This window comes from Melanotaenia boesemani, chromosome 10, assembly GCF_017639745.1.
Source record: "Melanotaenia boesemani isolate fMelBoe1 chromosome 10, fMelBoe1.pri, whole genome shotgun sequence".
Taxonomy (NCBI): domain Eukaryota; kingdom Metazoa; phylum Chordata; class Actinopteri; order Atheriniformes; family Melanotaeniidae; genus Melanotaenia; species Melanotaenia boesemani.
This window is the reverse complement of record NC_055691.1, coordinates 37235504-37253378: the sequence shown is the minus strand read 5'-3', so window position 1 is coordinate 37253378 and position 17875 is coordinate 37235504. Positions and strand designations below refer to the sequence as shown.

At 43.5% G+C, this 17875-nt stretch overlaps 1 protein-coding gene and 1 long non-coding RNA gene across 2 annotated transcripts; one reads left to right on the top strand and one right to left on the bottom strand.

Moving 5' to 3' along the window:
• Positions 1-576: 576 nt before the first annotated feature.
• LOC121647337 (charged multivesicular body protein 4b-like) lies at positions 577-17866 on the bottom strand. The gene is made up of 5 exons (XM_041996670.1): positions 17364-17866; positions 10372-10468; positions 10026-10143; positions 813-924; positions 577-704 (listed from the first exon to the last, which is right to left on the bottom strand). The coding sequence occupies exons 1-5, from the start codon at positions 17542-17544 to the stop codon at positions 619-621; spliced, it is 594 nt and encodes a 197-aa protein (XP_041852604.1). The 5' UTR covers positions 17545-17866; the 3' UTR covers positions 577-618.
• LOC121647338 lies at positions 3553-4465 on the top strand. The gene is made up of 3 exons (XR_006011829.1): positions 3553-3666; positions 3719-3768; positions 4339-4465. It is a non-coding gene; the product is annotated as an uncharacterized LOC121647338 (long non-coding RNA).
• Positions 17867-17875: the final 9 nt, after the last annotated feature.

Genomic DNA, 17875 nt, shown 5'->3' with positions numbered 1-17875 from the left:
TTACTGATCTGTATGAAGCAAATGACTGTGTGAAGTTTTCCGATGCTTCATTAAAACCCGTTAGGACAGTAGTGAACCATCATCTTTGATGAAGAAAATATTGGATGATCTTGACCTTAGATTACTTAAACTTTGGATGAAACCACTTAGAAGCAACTTAGAGCTTCCACCAGTCTTCCAAAAAATACCATTTGTAAGATCTTATTGGTTTTAATTTCTAGAACAAACAATCTGAAACAATAACTCTTAGAGGAAGAAATGAAACAGCTAACATGCTGAACATCAGAGCAAAACTGTCAGAGAACAAAGCAGCTTGAATAAAACAGACTCTACTTGAGCAGTGGCACATATACCTAAATAACTGTTGGAGGAAAAGGGAACCTTTCCATGTTGAAAACTTTAAAATGCAGTCAGGAATTCATTCAGGAACAGCGATGCTCTAAACGAGACCCATAGCTCAAATATTTTCACACAATCTGAACCATGTGTTACATCGTGTTCCTGAGCTGAAGTTACTGAACACCAAAGATCCTCAAACATCCACATGAACATAAAACAATGGAAAACAACCCAACGTTACCGCTGCCTGTTTATTCCATCCTGTGCTTTCCTCCTCTCTTAAACACCACCAAGCTGAATCTGATCGTTCGCCCAGCGTCGCAGATACTCTAAGGCATCTTCAATCTCATCTTCCTCAATCTCAGCTTAAAGGGGAAAGGAGAGATTTTGATTTGTATTCTGTAGATACTGTGACATCTGGCTTCATAGGAACATAACCCAAAACACATATAAGCTCCAGAGAAGGTCCTTACAAGGCTGGGGCGGTGATGTGGAACAACGGACTACACCATCGGCTGTATCGGCATCAGAAAAGTTCTCATCCAGACTTTTCTCCAGCCTCTCCAGCTCTGCCAGCAGGTCATCCTGTAGGAAAAAACACAGCCAAAGACCAGAGGAGATGACCACCAATCACCTTGATACGCCAACACTGGTACCAGAAAGTCATCCAGTAACACCAGTCAAGCTCCAGTGTGTAGTGTTTACTGGCAGAAGTGTAATATAATAGTAATAACTCTATTTTTATAGTGGATAATTACCAGGTCTGGACACATTAACGCTGACAGTGTTATTGTTGTTTTTTTGTCAAAATCTCTTGCTCACTGATCTCTGAATGCACAAACAAACCACGAGCCACAGGAAGAATGTAGCATAGCCCACCTTATACTATATTATATTATGTTATACCATATTATATTATATTATATTATACCATATTATATTATATTATATTATATTATATTATATTATATTATATTATATTATATAGGTGGCTCCTCCCTGAGCCGCCACCTTCTCTTGGTGGAGGAGTTTGTGCGTGTCCTGATGATCCTAGCGGCCATGTTGTCGGGGGCTCATGCCCCTGGTAGGGTCACCCATGGCAAACAGGTGTCTAGGGGAGGGACCAGACGAAGTACGGCTCAAATCACCCCTATGATGATGAGAAAGCAAGGACCAAGGTTTCCTTTGTCCAGACGTGGGTCACCGGGGTCCCCCTCTGGAGCCAGGCCTGGAGGTGGAGCACGGAGGCGAGCGCCTGATGGCTGGGCCTTTGCCCATGGGGCCCGGTCGGGCTCAGTCCGAAAGGGTGACATGGGCCCCCCTCCCGTGGGCTCACCACCTGCAAGAGGGGCCATAGGGGTCGGGTGCAGTGTGAGCTGGGTGGCTGCCAGAGGCGGGGACCCTGGCGGTCTGATCCTCGGCTGGAAAAGCTAGCTCTAGGGACGTGGAATGTCACCTCTCTGGCAGGGAAGGAGCCTGAGCTGGTGTGCGAGGTTGAGCAGTTCCGGCTAGATATAGCTGGACTCACCTCGAAACGGCTTGGGCTCTGGAACCAATGTCCTTGAGAGGGGCTGGACCCTCTTCCTTTCTGGAGTCGATCCCTGTGAGAGGCGCCGAGCAGGTGTGGGCATGCTCATTGCACCCCGACTTGGTGCCTGTACGTTGGGGTTTACCCCGGTGGACGAAAGGATAGCCTCCTTCCGCCTTCGGGTGGGGGGACGGGTCCTAAATGTTGTTTGTGTTTAAAAAGACACATTGACACGCCTCTGCAGCATCGCGTGGACGTCGGGGACAGTTCCCCTGGACTGGCAGACTGGGGTGGTGGTCCCCTGCTTCAAAAAGGGGGACCGGAGGGTGTGCTCCAACTACAGGGGGATCACACTCCTCAGCCTCCCTGGTAAGGTCTATTCAGGGGTGCTGGAGAGGAGGGTCTGTCGGACAGTCGAACCTCGGATTGAGGAGGAGCAGTGTGGTTTTCATCCCGGTCGTGGAACAGTGGACCAGCTCTACACCCTCTTCGGGTCGGGGTCTTGGAAGGGTTTCTCACCCTATCTCTAAGGGAGAGCCCGGTCACCCTGTGGAGAAAACTCATTTCGGCCGGTTATATTCGTGATCTTGTTCTTTCGGTAACTAAGTGTAAGTGAGGGTAGCAACATAGATCGACTGGTAAATCGAGAGCTTTGCCTTTTGGCTCAGCTCCTTCTTCACCACGACAGACCGATGCAGAGTCTGCCACAGCTGCTGCTGGCCGCCTCAACAATAGAGGCACGGAACACAGCCCACTCGGACTCAATGTCCCCCGCCTCACCCGGGACATGGTTGAAGCTCTGCCGGAGATGGGAGTTGAAACTCTTTCTGACAGGAGACTCTACCAGATGTTCCCAGCAGACCCTCACAACACGCTTGGGTCTACCAGGCCTGACCGGCATCCTCCCCCACCATCTGAGCCAACTCACCACCAGGTGGTGATCAGTTGGCAGCTCCGCCCCTCTCTTCACCTGAGTGTCCAGAACATGCGGCCGCAAGTCCGACGACACGACTACAAAGTCGATCATCGAGCTGCGGCCTAGAGTGTCCTGGTGCCAAGTGCACATGTGGACACTCTTGTCTGAACAAGGTGTTCGTTATGGACAGTCCATGACGAGCACAGAAGTCCAACAACAACACACCCCTCGGATTCAGATTAGGGGGGCAGTTCCTCCCAATCACGTCCCTCCAGGTCTTGCTGTCTTTGCCCATGAGCGTTTAAGTCCCCCAGCAGAACGAGGGAGTCCCCGGAAGGAGTGCTCTCAGATCAGGGCGATCGGATGTCATCACGGAAATTTTAAGAGAAGATGTTGAATTGTCAGGTAACCAAATGTCTGCACAAGTTTTAGGTCATTGCGTTTATTTTCTCTTGAAATGTCACTTGAGCCTTTACATCATAGAAGTGCCCAGGGCTCCAGACTGCGACCAAACGGTGGCATTTTGTGAGTAAAATGTGAGACAGTGCAGGTGAATTTTTCATCTACAACGGCGACCGATACATTAGCCGGTCTTTTTCTTGTAGTAGTTATAACTGAATTTATTTGGTCGCTAACAAACTTCTGCTCCCCTCTTCAGCCCAGTAGTTCACAGTAACGCACAAATTAGCTGCTGGTTTTCCGACTCAAACTAACTTCATTACGAGAAAAGGAGACGAACACCAACAAAGAAGACGACAGCCAATGTGTGTGTAAGCGGGACGAACGACCACTGTGATTGGCTTATGTGTGGAAAGAGGCGGGTCTTGGGGGAATTTATTACTCCTCAGTGTTGCCAGCTTAGCGACTTTGTCGATATATTTAGGTTTTCAGTCCCCTCTGGTGACTTAAAAAAAAGCAACTAACAACAAATCTAGCAAGTTTTTCTGGTATTATTGGAGACTTTTGGAGACGGAGGTGAATGAAGGTAGTAGGGATGCACCGATATGAAAATTTTGGCCGATACCGATTTCCGATATTAATATTGTTGTTATGGCCGATAACCGATATTTACCGATGTCAATATATATATTTTGTTTTAAAAAGTTTAAGATGATCAAATTCTGTACAAAGTGAAAATAAGGCCAACATTAGGGGTGTTAGCTTCCCACCATTGTTTGTGAAGTTCTGGATGGTAGTTTTTCAGATGACATCAAATTTGTGGTGCTGAATGAGTTGACACGGCATCCTCCTAACTTTGCAGATATTGCATACTGCTTTTCGAGTACCTTCTTTTTACACCGTGAAAAATTACCACACAGCTGAAATTGCTTCTTGCTTCAATTACAATGTAGTGCTGCATCGCTGTCACATGTCCAAACATGGCTGCATGGCCAAACCTTCTGACACACGTACACAAACAGCAATTATACGAAAATAAATATCGGCTGTTAATATCGGCCCAGTTTTGCTTATCGGACCGATACCGATATGTTAAAAAATGACTAACATTGGCCGATACCGATATTAATGCTGATATATTGTGCATCCCTAGAAGGTAGTTTATCTTCCCAACGAGGAGCGGTGCTGTGCAGACCCTCTCATACGAGGCTTGGTCTTCTCGCAGCAGCAGCAGCTGCATTCAGACAACGTTCACCTCTGTTTCATGACCAGGCTGGAAATGAAACGTAAAAGCTGCTACTTTTTCGTATTTCAGAAAGACTTTTACAGAGTGGTTAACTGTAAGTTAGGGGTGATGGACTTATCAGATCACACCCCAGTATACTTAGAAGTGGTATTGAGTAATGAAAAAAGAGATACATTTTGGAGACTAAACACAAGTATTCTACATCCTTTGAGAAAGCAAATTAGAGAGGATATAACAAATTATTTAACTGAAAAGGATAATGAAGAAGTTCCCCCAACTGTTCTATGGGACGCTATGAAAGCAGTCCTACGAGGGAAGTTAATAGGCTACAGTTCAAATTTAAAAAAGAAAAGAAATGAGCAACTGAAGACACTCCAGTCACAATTACAAACTTTGGAAGATGCCCATAAAATTGATACAAATGAGAATCTGATGTCAGAAATACTAAAGAAAAAGAACGAAATCAATGAAATTTACTCAAGTGAAATTAAGAAAAACTTGGTATATTTAAAGCAAAGGTATTATGAGGCCGGAGGTAAATCAGCTAAACTATTGGCCTATAAGCTAAAAAAACAACAATTAGAAAATACTATTTACAAAATAAAAGACCCTCAGACAAATAACACTCTTAACAAATTAGAAGATATTCAACAAGCTTTTTTAACATTCTACGAAGAACTATACACACAACCAAAAATAGATGAGGAAAGTATGGTCTCTTTCTTAAATAAATTAACTTTACCTAAAGTGAGCGAGAACCAAAATACAAGTCTGATGACTGAAATTTCTGAACTTGAAATTAAAAAAACCATTTCAAATTTAAAACCGAACAAAGCACCAGGACCGGACGGATTTCCATCGGAGTGGTATAAGGAAATGAAAGACCTCTTGATTCCTTTAATGAAAACAGTGTTAAACTACATTTTAAAAAACGGAATAATTCCCCCATCATGGAATGAAGCATCTATTTCCCTAATTGCCAAAGAGGGGAAGGATAGGCTTGATTGTGGAAATTATCGTCCCATTAGTGTACTCAATCAAGACTATAAAATATTTACACACATCCTTGCTAAAAGAATTGAAAATATTCTCGCTCAGATAATTAGTTTGGATCAGACTGGCTTCATTAAACAGAGACAGACGCAAGATAATATTCGCCGAACGCTACATATAATTGATCACGTAGTTAAAAATAAGATCTCAATGGTATTGCTAAGTCTTGACGCCGAAAAGGCTTTTGATCGGGTTAATTGGGAATTTTTGTACAAAGTTTTGGGGAAAGTCGGATTTCATCAATCATTTATCGCAGTCATTCAAGAATTATATAAATGCCCAAAGGCGAGAATTAAAGTCAATGGAGCTCTTTCTAAATCCTTTGATCTGAAAAGAGGGACCCGTCAGGGGTGCCCGATAAGTCCTTTACTATTCGCCCTTTTTATCGAGGCTTTGAGCCGAAGCGTAATCCAGAATAATAATATCAGAGGAGTCAAAATTTTTGGTCAGGAACACAAAATCTCTCTATTTGCCGATGACGTTTTGATTTATTTGACAAATCCAAGTACTTCATTTCCTAAATTGCTATCATTTTTGGAGACATTCAGCTCAATATCAGGTTATAAACTTAATATCCCGAAAACTCAGATTTTAACCTTAAATTTCAAACCGACTCAGGAACTGAAATCTTTAGCCAATTTAAGTTGGGAGTTGGAGCAAGTGAAATATCTCGGAATAAACATCCCTTCAGATCTCTCAAAATTATTCGATGTAAATTTTAAACCTTTGTACCTTAAGTTAAATGAAGATATTAAGAGATGGAATTCATTACCAATTTTCAGCTTTGAATCACGTATTGATACAGTTAAGATGAATATTTTGCCTAGGATGCTTTACTTGTTCCAAACACTTCCAGTTGAAATAACCGATAAACAATTTAATGAATGGGACAAATTAATTTCTAGGTTTATTTGGCAGGGAAAAAGACCTAGGGTAAGGTACCAAACTTTACAGCTAGCAAAGGATAAAGGGGGGTTGGCCCTGCCGTGTTTGAAAGATTATTATGTCTCTGCTCAATTTAGGGCTCTAGTGTGTTGGTGTAATGAAGATTACCAAGCAAGATGGAAAGAAATAGAATCAGGGGCTTCCAGGGATTGTCCGATTCAGGCAAGATTAGGGGACAAAATACTCATTAAAAAACAAATTGAACTGGGTAATCCATGGATTAACTTACCACTACAGCTTTGGTTACAATATCTAAACAAAAATGATTGGCATGAAGAGGTTAAGATTCTGTGGTGGTGTGCTCATGATCTTGATTTCACTCCTAATAAGTTGGATGGGAAATTTAAAAGCTGGGCAGGACAAGGCTTAACTGCATATTGCACTTTTTATGATAAAGGAACGCTAAGAGATTTTCAATCACTTAAGGGGCAGTATCAGCTTAGTAATACTGACTTTTTTAGGTTTCTTCAAATTCGGCATCATTTACAGAAATCTATACTTCGGTGCAAAGATACTTTTGAAATTCCTTTATTGAAAATTTGTATTATGGCATACCATGCAGACCCTGGTTCTAAGCTAATCTCAAGAATATACAAGGGTATTCAGGAAGTTAAAAATTTTAATACATTTCACATTAAACAAAAATGGGACAGGGAAACAAATGTGGTACTCTCTAATAATATCTGGCTACAACAATGTGCATTTCAGTGGAAAATCTCTAGTTCTAATATATGGAGATGTTTTGGCTGGAAGAGTATATGTAGATACTTTATTACCCCTGCACAAAGTAAACATTATTCAGGTTTTTCCAGCTGTTGGAGAAACTGTGGGACCCTAGGAGTAAAACATCACCACCTGTTTTGGTCATGTCCTTTGATCAATAATTTTTGGATTTTAATTCAGTCTGAGTTGGAAGCCATGCTAAACATGCAAATCCCTTTTAACTGGGATGAACTTTTCTTTGGACTGTTACATTCAGTGGACACGGACAGAGATACCAGATGCTTGTTTGGTATTCTGAGTCTGGCTGCCCGAAAAGCTATCACGAAGAAATGGTTAAGCTCAAATGCTCCGACTCTTGACGACTGGCACCAGATTGTGTACGGGTTGTTTATTATGGAAAGAATCACATTTGCTAGTAGATTTCAATCTGATAAATTTGACAAGATCTGGGATAAATGGAAAAAATATATTTTGTCAAAGCATCCCGAATTTATATAACCCTCTATACTACTTTGTCTTATATGTAATTTTCTTATTATTATTATGTATATACATCTTTTTCTTTCTATTATTATTATTTATGGAACTGTAGGTACACCCCTTGTCATTTGTTTATTTGTTTATTGTTTTTTTTATTGTCTTGTTTATTTTGTTCTCTGTTTATATTATTGTCTATTTGATTTTATTTTACTTTTGTAATGTCCTTTGAAAAAAAAAAGAAACGTAAAAGCTGCTGCTGGAGGATCCTGCTGGTTTACCGTCACAGTAATGTCTAAAAGTTAGTGCTGGGCAACGATTAAACTTTTTAATCGCGATTAATCGCATTGTTGCGTGCAAAATGTCTCTTTCCTTTAAAAGAAGGCCTACAGCTATATAAATTAAATACAGTAAATTTAGGTTTACAAACACGACATCAGGGGTCTCCAACCTGTGACTCTGGACCCCTGAGAAAGAAGGATGAAATGTTCAGGATTTACTAACTAAAAGGTAAAAAGTCAGCAGGATGAATTTAAAGCTGTGAAGCTGCTTCCTTCTAAACACAGAAGGAACAATATGTGATGAATCTCAGCATCAGCTGAATAGACAGAAAGCAGGATTAGAATCTCACAGCTTCTAGATGGTGAGGAGAGAGAAATATTCACAATATGCACAATAACTTCCACCTCTGCAGCCTCCGCTACCGGGAGTTAAGGGTTAACATCTGGTTTCCGGGTGTAGCGTCAGGTCTGTAGATGTAACTATAAACATGTGTGGTATCCACAGAAAGTCCAGAATCTCAGCTACCAGCTCAGTAAAACCATTTCTATCACCAACAAACACAGTTAAGACAACAATAGTTAAAAAACCAGGTACACAAAGTCTGAAATCACATGTAAACACAGATGATGTTTCCCCATGAACACGAACCAACGTCTCCTCTACTGAAAGCTCACATTTCACAGATTCCACAGCTGGAAGTTTCATCTTAATATGACCAAGATTCACCAAACCAGAGGCAGAAGAAGACCCGATTTATGCTGCACGCTTGTAAAAGTCAGAAAGCATGTCTTACCTTCGCTGTCTTGCATAAATTAAAACCATATTTATAAAAAAAATAAAATAAAATAAATAAAAAAAGTTTCTCGTTGTCTTTTGGGAGCAGTTTCCCATCCAAGAATCATGATGTTCTGCCATCTGCAGGTTTAGACAAAGAGAAACGTCGGTTCTACTTCTTCTTTAAGTTCCAGACAGAAAACGTCTCTTCACTTTAATAAACCCGCTCTGTCCTGATTACATCAGACGCACCGCTGCAGCAGGGAAGAGAGACATGGACGCCATGTTTGTGTCATCAAAGCCAGAGGCCAGCAAAAAAAAAAAAAACTTAACGCAAGGTTAAAAAATTAACGGCGTTAATTAAGCGTTGTGTTAACGCGTGACCAAATACCAAATACACTTAAAAAAAATTAACTAAAAAATAAAGAGAATATTGACAGAATTATTAACTTTGATTTATTTATTGCTGTTCTAAACATTTTTAGGTTGCCTTTTTTTAGATTTTTGCCTTTCATCCCTCTTTTTAACAGCATCCATTACAACTATATGTACCAGGCTGATGATGCTAATTAGCGACTTGTAGGACAGCCAATAGCTGCTGTTCTTACTGAGGAGTGGGAACAGCGGCTGGAGGAGCATCAGTCCCTGAAGCTGTTTATTACCAGGAACTACATGGGCCAGTCGTACCATGTCCTGTGGGGGATGATGGGGACAAGGCTGCCGCTCTGCTTCGACTACCAAGTAAAAATCAAATCATCAAATCTGATTTGATTTGATAAGTTCTTTGTCTGCTTGTTTTGTATTAGTGCGACCGGGAAGATGTTTTTTTTTTTTCAACTGCTGCACAAAAAAGTGAATGTAAACGTTGTAATTTCTGAATTTAGTGTTCAAGTTTTATCACTAACACAGTGAAAATGAGAGGAAATGTGAATATTTGCTTTGCAAGTTGATTTCAGTGTTGATTAAATAACGACAGCTGTGTGATCTTTAGATGTGAATGAGCTACGTATGTCTACAGAGTCTTCTTACTCTGAGTCTTAGGCCTGGTACAAACATAAAGATAATCGGGCTGTTTTTGTCCCAATTTTTCCTCTTCCCAACCAAGGACAGCAAGCACCCGATTATCTTAAGTCTATTAAGATTTTCCTATAAATGATCCTGTGGTCTGAGGTGTGTTAAGGCAGAATTCATCCCGACAATCGGCTCCGAAATGGATCCTGATGTGAGGACCAGCCTTTAGACACAACCAGTGCAAAGAAAACATTAAGACTAGCCAGCACAAATGAAAAAGAAATTAATAAAAATCCCAACAGTCCCACTAAAATAAGTTATCTTACAGGTACCTCATCAAATTCCACTTCCTGGTTTATAGATGATAAGAGATTGATTGACATGTCTTGAGCGGCAGCCTCCTCTTTTGGGATGTCCTTGATCAGATCGTTCACTTTGTTGAAGGTTTCACTGCAACAACCAGCAGAAACTTCCTGTCTCAATCATACTTGTGTTGCATGTGCTTTAGCATTTTCATCACAATCAGGATGTAGTGACGTCTATGAGCTGGAACTAAGCAACACGCACATCCACTCATCACCCATGTGTAGCTGAAACATGACCTGAGAAGCTCAGGCTCACTCATTCATTGATGTTGCTCATTCAAACGACCTCTGATGCTGACATTTTCCTCCTTACATGTGTTCGTGAGCAGATTTCATGGCCTTAACAGCACAGTTGATGAGCTTCAGATGCTTCTCGTACCACTTCTTTCTTCTCAGCGCCTGCAGAGCCACTGGGAAGACAGCGAGGTCAGACCAGGCATGAGTGGGAACATACTTTTCACACAGATGACTCGTAAACAATGCTTTGCTAGTTGCACTTCTACATGGATTACCACTGTTGTTATTTTTTTATTATTAAATCAACAGAACGTGTATTTTTATTTTTATTTTTTTTTACTTTTTATTTTACTTTTTACATTATAAGGTTTAACAATGAACATTTAAACAGTCCCTGACATGTACACAGCTTTACAATACCATTATTAATGAAAATAAAATAGTGTTTTTGTTTTCCCAAAAACATTTCGTCACATTCGTGAAACAAAATCTGCAGGACAAGGCGTTTTAGAAATCATACCTTTCCATTTACTGATACAACCAACCCTTTTTAGCAAGTTACCAGATGCTTTTCAACACAACGCCACCTTTGATTAAAAAGTGTTCATTTGTAAAATAGAGGTCATATGTTCCATAGTATATACCTGTTTGACTCTCTGTTTCCATTCAGTTATAGTTGGGGATTTCAAAGTTTTCCAATTCACAGTTATTATTTTTTTTGCAACCAATAACAATATACGTAGAATATATATTTGATTTGTACTGAAAACATTGTTTGCTATAGCGCCTAGTAAATAAAACAGAGGGCCTGATGGGACCTCCATCTCCAAAATTTTCTCGAGTTCCTCCTTGACGCTTTTCCAGTATGCCTGAATAACAGGGCAATCCCAAAATATGTGTGTGTGGTCGCCCACTTTCCCACAATTTCTCCAACCAAGTGCCGCTGAAGGGTTTTTTACAAAATTAGAGATTACCAGAGGGGTATGAAAATATCTAACCTTTAATTTCCAGTCAAATTCTCTCCATGATTGACTGTTAATACCTCTATGGCTGCCTTTACATAAGTTGTCCCACAATTCATCTTCTATTAAGATATTTAACTCCAGTTCCCATTTTTCTTTTATATTCCACGTATTCTGGGTAACATCAAGCGAAAGCCTCTTATATAAATTGGAAACATGTCCTCTTGTTGGAAATTTCTTTTCTATAATAGTAATAAAGTAGTTTTCCACCGCATTTGGAGCTTTACAAATTCTCTCTTTCTCTTTATGGTTCATAATATAATGCCTAATTTGGAGATATCTATACATATCATTTACTGGAAGATCAAACTGTTCCTTAATCTGAGAAAAAGACTTAAAAGCTGTTTCTGTAAATAATTGGTTAAGAGTGGTGAGACCTTTAGTGGCCCATCTTCTGAATCCATGGTCCCATGTGGGGGGGGGGAACCCTATATTACCCACTATTGGCATAGCTCGAGATAGTGATCCTGTGTCTTTTAACATTTTCTTAACTTCCATCCAGACCTTCAGAGTATGTTTTATCCATTCATTCCCAATTTTTAGTTTAACAACAGATTTTGAATCAATAAAAGGCAAGGTTGACAATAATATACCCCTGGTTTCATTTTGCTCGATTTGATTCCAAATTGATTCCTCGTCTCCCCCAATCCAGGTAACTATAGCAGTTAATTGAGCTGCCCAAAAATAATGTTTTAAATTAGGTAAAGCTAATCCTCCTTTATCTTTTGGCAGATAAAGTGTCTTAAGTCTTATTCTAGGCCTTTTGTGCTGCCAAATAAATTGAGAGATTAATTTATTTAGCATGTTAAAAACAGAAATTGGAACTCTTATAGGTAAAGATTGGAACAAGAAGAGAAGACGAGGAAGCAAGTTCATCTTTATAGTTTCAACTCTGCCTAACAGAGAGAGTGGGAGGACTTCCCAACGCATCAGATCGTTCTTTAATTGTTTTATTAACTTAACATAATTAGCATCAAACAACTTAGAGGGGTGAGGTGTCAATATAATCCCTAAATATCTAAAGCCCTTATTAGGCCAGTGAAAGGACACAGTTTTATTTAATTCCTCAGGCCAATTCCCCGATACCATCATTGCCTCCGATTTATTTTGGTTTACCTTGTATTACGTAGAACGTGTATTTTTATAAATTATGGTTCAGTAACACTTTAATGTTTGCTGACCCCTTACAATTTTATAAATTATTGCATAAACAGAACAAAAAACAGCAACATAACAATAGTGACTACATGTCACAAACCACTCTACCAAACATGTGGATATATGCCATTCTCTGTTGGGTTAGCTTTTCTTTTCTTTTTTGAGATTTGATGGAGAGATGGAGAGTAAATGAAGAAAGAAGACCTTAAGAGAAGAAATGTGATCACAAGCTGAGTGCCACATGTCTCATTTAACAAGCAAAACATTGAACCCCTTTAAAAAACAAGCCCTTGAACGGCAAATCTATTAAAGTTAACCAATTATCAATCCATCATCTAAACCAGCCTCTACCAACGCAGGGTCCAGGTTCCTGGAACCGGACTCAGCTACGGCTAGGGGAGAGGAAGGGTCCAGGTTCCTGGAACCGGTCTCAGCTACGGCTAGGGTAGAGGCAGGGTCCAGGTTCCTGGAACCGGACTCAGCTACGGCTAGGGGAGAGGAAGGGTCCAGGTTCCTGGGACCGGTCTCAGCTACGGCTAGGGGAGAGGAAGGGTCCAGGTTCCTGGAACCGGTCTCAGCTACGGCTAGGGGAGAGGAAGGGTCCAGGTTCCTGGAACCGGTCTCAGCTACGGCTAGGGTAGAGGCAGGGTCCAGGTTCCTGGAACCGGTCTCAGCTACGGCTAGGGTAGAGGCAGGGTCCAGGTTCCTGGGACCGTTCTCAGCTACGGCTAGGGGAGAGGCAGGGTCCAGGTTCCTGGGACCGGTCTCAGCTACGGCTAGGGGAGAGGAAGGGTCTAGGTTCCTGGAACCGGTCTCAGCTACGGCTAGGGGAGAGGCAGGGTCCAGGTGCCTGGAACCGGTCTCAGCTACAGCTAGGGGAGAGGAAGGGTCCAGGTTCCTAGAACCGGTCTTAGCTACAGCTAGGGGAGAGGCAGGGTCCAGGTGCCTGGGACCGGTCTCAGCTACAGCTAGGGGAGAGGCAGGGTCCAGTTTCCTGGGACCGGTCTCAGCTACAGCTAGGGTAGAGGCAGGGTCCAGGTTCCTGGGACCGGTCTCAGCTACAGCTAGGGGAGAGGCAGGGTCCAGATTCCTGGAACCGGTCTCAGCTACGGCTAGGGTAGAGGCAGGGTCCAGGTTCCTGGGACCGTTCTCAGCTACGGCTAGGGGAGAGGCAGGGTCCAGGTTCCTGGGACCGGTCTCAGCTACGGCTAGGGGAGAGGAAGGGTCTAGGTTCCTGGAACCGGTCTCAGCTACGGCTAGGGGAGAGGCAGGGTCCAGGTGCCTGGAACCGGTCTCAGCTACAGCTAGGGGAGAGGAAGGGTCCAGGTTCCTAGAACCGGTCTCAGCTACAGCTAGGGGAGAGGCAGGGTCCAGGTGCCTGGGACCGGTCTCAGCTACAGCTAGGGGAGAGGCAGGGTCCAGTTTCCTGGGACCGGTCTCAGCTACAGCTAGGGTAGAGGCAGGGTCCAGGTTCCTGGGACCGGTCTCAGCTACAGCTAGGGGAGAGGCAGGGTCCAGGTTTCTGGAACCGGTCTCAGCTACGGCTAGGGGAGAGGCAGGGTCCAGGTTTCTGGAACCGGTCTCAGCTACGGCTAGGGTAGAGGCAGGTTCCAGGTTCCTGGAACCGGTCTCAGCTACGGCTAGGGGAGAGGCAGGGTCCAGGTTCCTGGGACCGGTCTCAGCTACGGCTAGGGGAGAGGCAGGGTCCAGGTTCCTGGGACCGGTCTCAGCTACGGCTAGGGGAGAGGCAGGGTCCAGGTTTCTGGGACCGGTCTCAGCTACGGCTAGGGGAGAGGCAGGGTCCAGGTTCCTGGGACCGGTCTCAGCTACGGCTAGGGGAGAGGCAGGGTCCAGGTTCCTGGGACCGGTCTCAGCTACGGCTAGGGGAGAGGCAGGGTCCAGGTTTCTGGGACCGGTCTCAGCTAAGGCTAGTGGAGAGGCAGGGTCCAGGTTTCTGGGACCGGTCTCAGCTACGGCTAGGGGAGAGGCAGGGTCCAGGTTCCTGGGACCGGTCTCAGCTACGGCTAGGGGAGAGGCAGGGTCCAGGTTCCTGGGACCGGTCTCAGCTACGGCTAGGGGAGAGGCAGGGTCCAGGTTTCTGGGACCGGTCTCAGCTAAGGCTAGGGGAGAGGCAGGGTCCAGGTTTCTGGAACCGGTCTCAGCTACGGCTAGGGGAGAGGCAGGGTCCAGGTTCCTGGAACCGGTCTCAGCTACGGCTAGGGGAGAGGCAGGGTCCAGGTTCCTGGGACCGGTCTCAGCTACGGCTAGGGGAGAGGCAGGGTCCAGGTTCCTGGGACCGGTCTCAGCTACGGCTAGGGGAGAGGCAGGGTCCAGGTTTCTGGGACCGGTCTCAGCTACGGCTAGGGGAGAGGCAGGGTCCAGGTTCCTGGGACCGGTCTCAGCTACGGCTAGGGGAGAGGCAGGGTCCAGGTTCCTGGGACCGGTCTCAGCTACGGCTAGGGGAGAGGCAGGGTCCAGGTTTCTGGGACCGGTCTCAGCTAAGGCTAGTGGAGAGGCAGGGTCCAGGTTCCTGGGACCGGTCTCAGCTACGGCTAGGGGAGAGGCAGGGTCCAGGTTCCTGGGACCGGTCTCAGCTACGGCTAGGGGAGAGGCAGGGTCCAGGTTCCTGGGACCGGTCTCAGCTAAGGCTAGGGGAGAGGCAGGGTCCAGGTTTCTGGGACCGGTCTCAGCTACGGCTAGGGGAGAGGCAGGGTCCAGGTTTCTGGGACCGGTCTCAGCTACGGCTAGGGGAGAGGCAGGGTCCAGGTTTCTGGGACCGGTCTCAGCTACGGCTAGGGGAGAGGCAGGGTCCAGGTTCCTGGGACAGGTCTCAGCTAAGGCTAGGGGAGAGGCAGGGTCCAGGTTCCTGGGACCGGTCTCAGCTAAGGCTAGGGGAGAGGCAGGGTCCAGGTTTCTGGGACCGGTCTCAGCTAAGGCTAGGGGAGAGGCAGGGTCCAGGTTTCTGGGACCGGTCTCAGCTACAGCTAGGGGAGAGGCAGGGTCCAGGTTTCTGGGACCGGTCTCAGCTACGGCTAGGGGAGAGGCAGGGTCCAGGTTCCTGGGACAGGTCTCAGCTAAGGCTAGGGGAGAGGCAGGGTACTGAGTATTGTTATAATTACAATTATTTTAATATATGATGATGTAATGCTTAGTAGTTAATGATGATGGTGATGAAGGTACAATGACTAGCTGTTGTACGTTACCAGGGTCAGGTAAGCCGATGCTTCCACCAGCTCCTTTTAAACTTTTGTTTTTGCTTTTTTGGCTTTCTGTTAATTTCTCTTTTTGATTTTATATTTTTGTCATTATGTTCAAATAGGGCTGCACGGTGGTGTGGTGATTAGCACCGCAGCCTCACAGCAAGGTCACCGGTTCGAATCTTGGCTGGGGGGAGGTTCGAACCTTGAGGGTGGTGGCCTTTCTGTGTGGAGTTTGCATGTTCTCCCCGTGTATGCGTGGGTTCTCTCCGGGTTCTCTGGCTTCCTCCCACCGTTCAAAGACATGCACGATAGGTTAATTGGTTATTCAAAATTCTCCCTAGGAGAGAGTGTGTGTGTGAATGGTTGTTTGTCTATCTGTGTTGGCCCTGCGACAGGGTCCAGGGTGTACCCTGCCTCTCACCTGTTAAAATGCTGGAATAGGCTCCAGCTCACCCGCGACCCGTAATGGAATAAGCGGTCAAGATAATGGATGGATGGATTATGTTCAAATAAACTATTTCAATCAATCAACAAATCACCCTGGACAAGCCCAATAAATTACAGCACAGACTAATACATTCTGCAGCCTTTAACTGAGTCACATGAAGTGGGTTTTAAAAGTCACCCTACTCTAAACAATATGTATTATATTGTACTAACTCATTTCGAGTGTTTTAGTTTTAACTTGCAGAGGCCTGGTAGGTTTAGCATTTGGTTTTGAGGAGTAGAAAAAATCCTGAAATTATAATTTAGTGTCTGTGCATACAAAAGTCAGTCTGAATAAAGTGGTATCATCTTCATGTTCTATAATCAATGAAAAACTGAGTTACTGGCCACATCTAAGTCCTTAAATAATGCTGAAGGACCAGAAACCCACAAACATCCCTGAACCAGGAACTGGACTAATATTCCTCCAAACTGCTGTGTGGCACTGATTAACAGCTAACACAGGACAGACTATATTTTTCTACTGCCTCTCAGACTTAAAATGTTGGAAGAAGCAAATATTAGAGAACATCTGAGAGTGTCCTGGGACGGTAGTAATGAATGTGTTGGTCTCTGTGGGATGGGGTCTTTCTGGATAGATTTATTTCCCACAGATCCCATCAGAAGGGTATCTGAGCAGTTCGGAGGCCTGGTAAACCCGCCCTGTTGTCCTCTTTAGTCCAAATAAGGGCGGGAAATTCACAGATTTCTTCCACTCAAGACTGAAAACTGAGGGAACTGTTCTACTGTGTTTCCAGGCCTTTACTTTTCTTTTTAAGAACAAAATCTTCCTTAGTTAATTCCCGAACAGTGATTTGGATGTCTGGGTGTACTTCCCAGCATTCAAACCCACCTAACAGTAAATGGTGTTAGCTCATTTCAACCCCTTACATGCAAATTAAAGTCAATTTGATAAAAACAAAAATTTTAATGCCGTGTTTCCTAACGGTCCTAACTTTTATTTATCACTGCCATCTTTCTGTGCGACCGTTTATTAATTTAATTAGGTTAAAAGAGATTTACTTGTCAATTCCTTCAGCGGTCTCATAGCTAACAAACTAATTAGCTTGATAACAAACAATAGCTTGATAACTAGGTTATTTATTTATATATTTAGCAGCTAATGCTAACATCTTATGACATAACAATGTCGATGTTTTAATATTATTGAAGAAAATACAAATGTTTCGCATATGTCTCACCTCTTCTGTTTTTTATATTTTTCTTGACATTCAAAAGTTCCAGGTCGATCTTTTTCTTGAGAAATTCTGTCTTCTTGGTCAGCGTCTCCTCTATTTCTGTAAACTCATCGATCTCCGTCGGATGGCAAGCCGTGTTTTTCACCCTTTGCCCACCGCTTAAGAAATTAACAAACAACGACATACCTGAAAAGATGACTGAAACACAAAATGTCTACTTCATGCGATGACTGTTCACCGGATGAGTTTAGCTTAAAGCAGTACTTAAAGTACCTCTTTCAAAAGTAAACAAACGCTGGGGCAGACGTAATACATAAAACGTTTAATGCCAGCTGTTAACAGTTTGCTACCACGTATTGAAAGACATTTTTAAAATGCTATATTAATGAGTTTAGAGCTGCAAAAATATGACTTTGACATAGTACTATTTTAATAGTGCATTTACATACTATTTTACTTAACTCTAATCTGTCATTTAACCATATTGCAGTATCTGACAGTCTACGGTAGGTGGC

What these genes read in the sequence shown, in the direction of transcription:
- LOC121647337 (XM_041996670.1), bottom strand. Translation starts at nt 17,544, where the DNA reads ATGTCGTTGTTTGTTAATTTCTTAAGCGGTGGGCAAAGGGTGAAAAAC. An exon ending in AAATCTGCTCACGAACACAT is followed by an intron (nt 10,144 to 10,371) that starts GTAAGGAGGAAA and finishes TGGTTGTTGCAG; the next exon opens with TGAAACCTTCAACAAAGTGA. An exon ending in AGGAAGTGGAATTTGATGAG is followed by an intron (nt 925 to 10,025) that starts GTACCTGTAAGA and finishes TTTTTCCTACAG; the next exon opens with GATGACCTGCTGGCAGAGCT.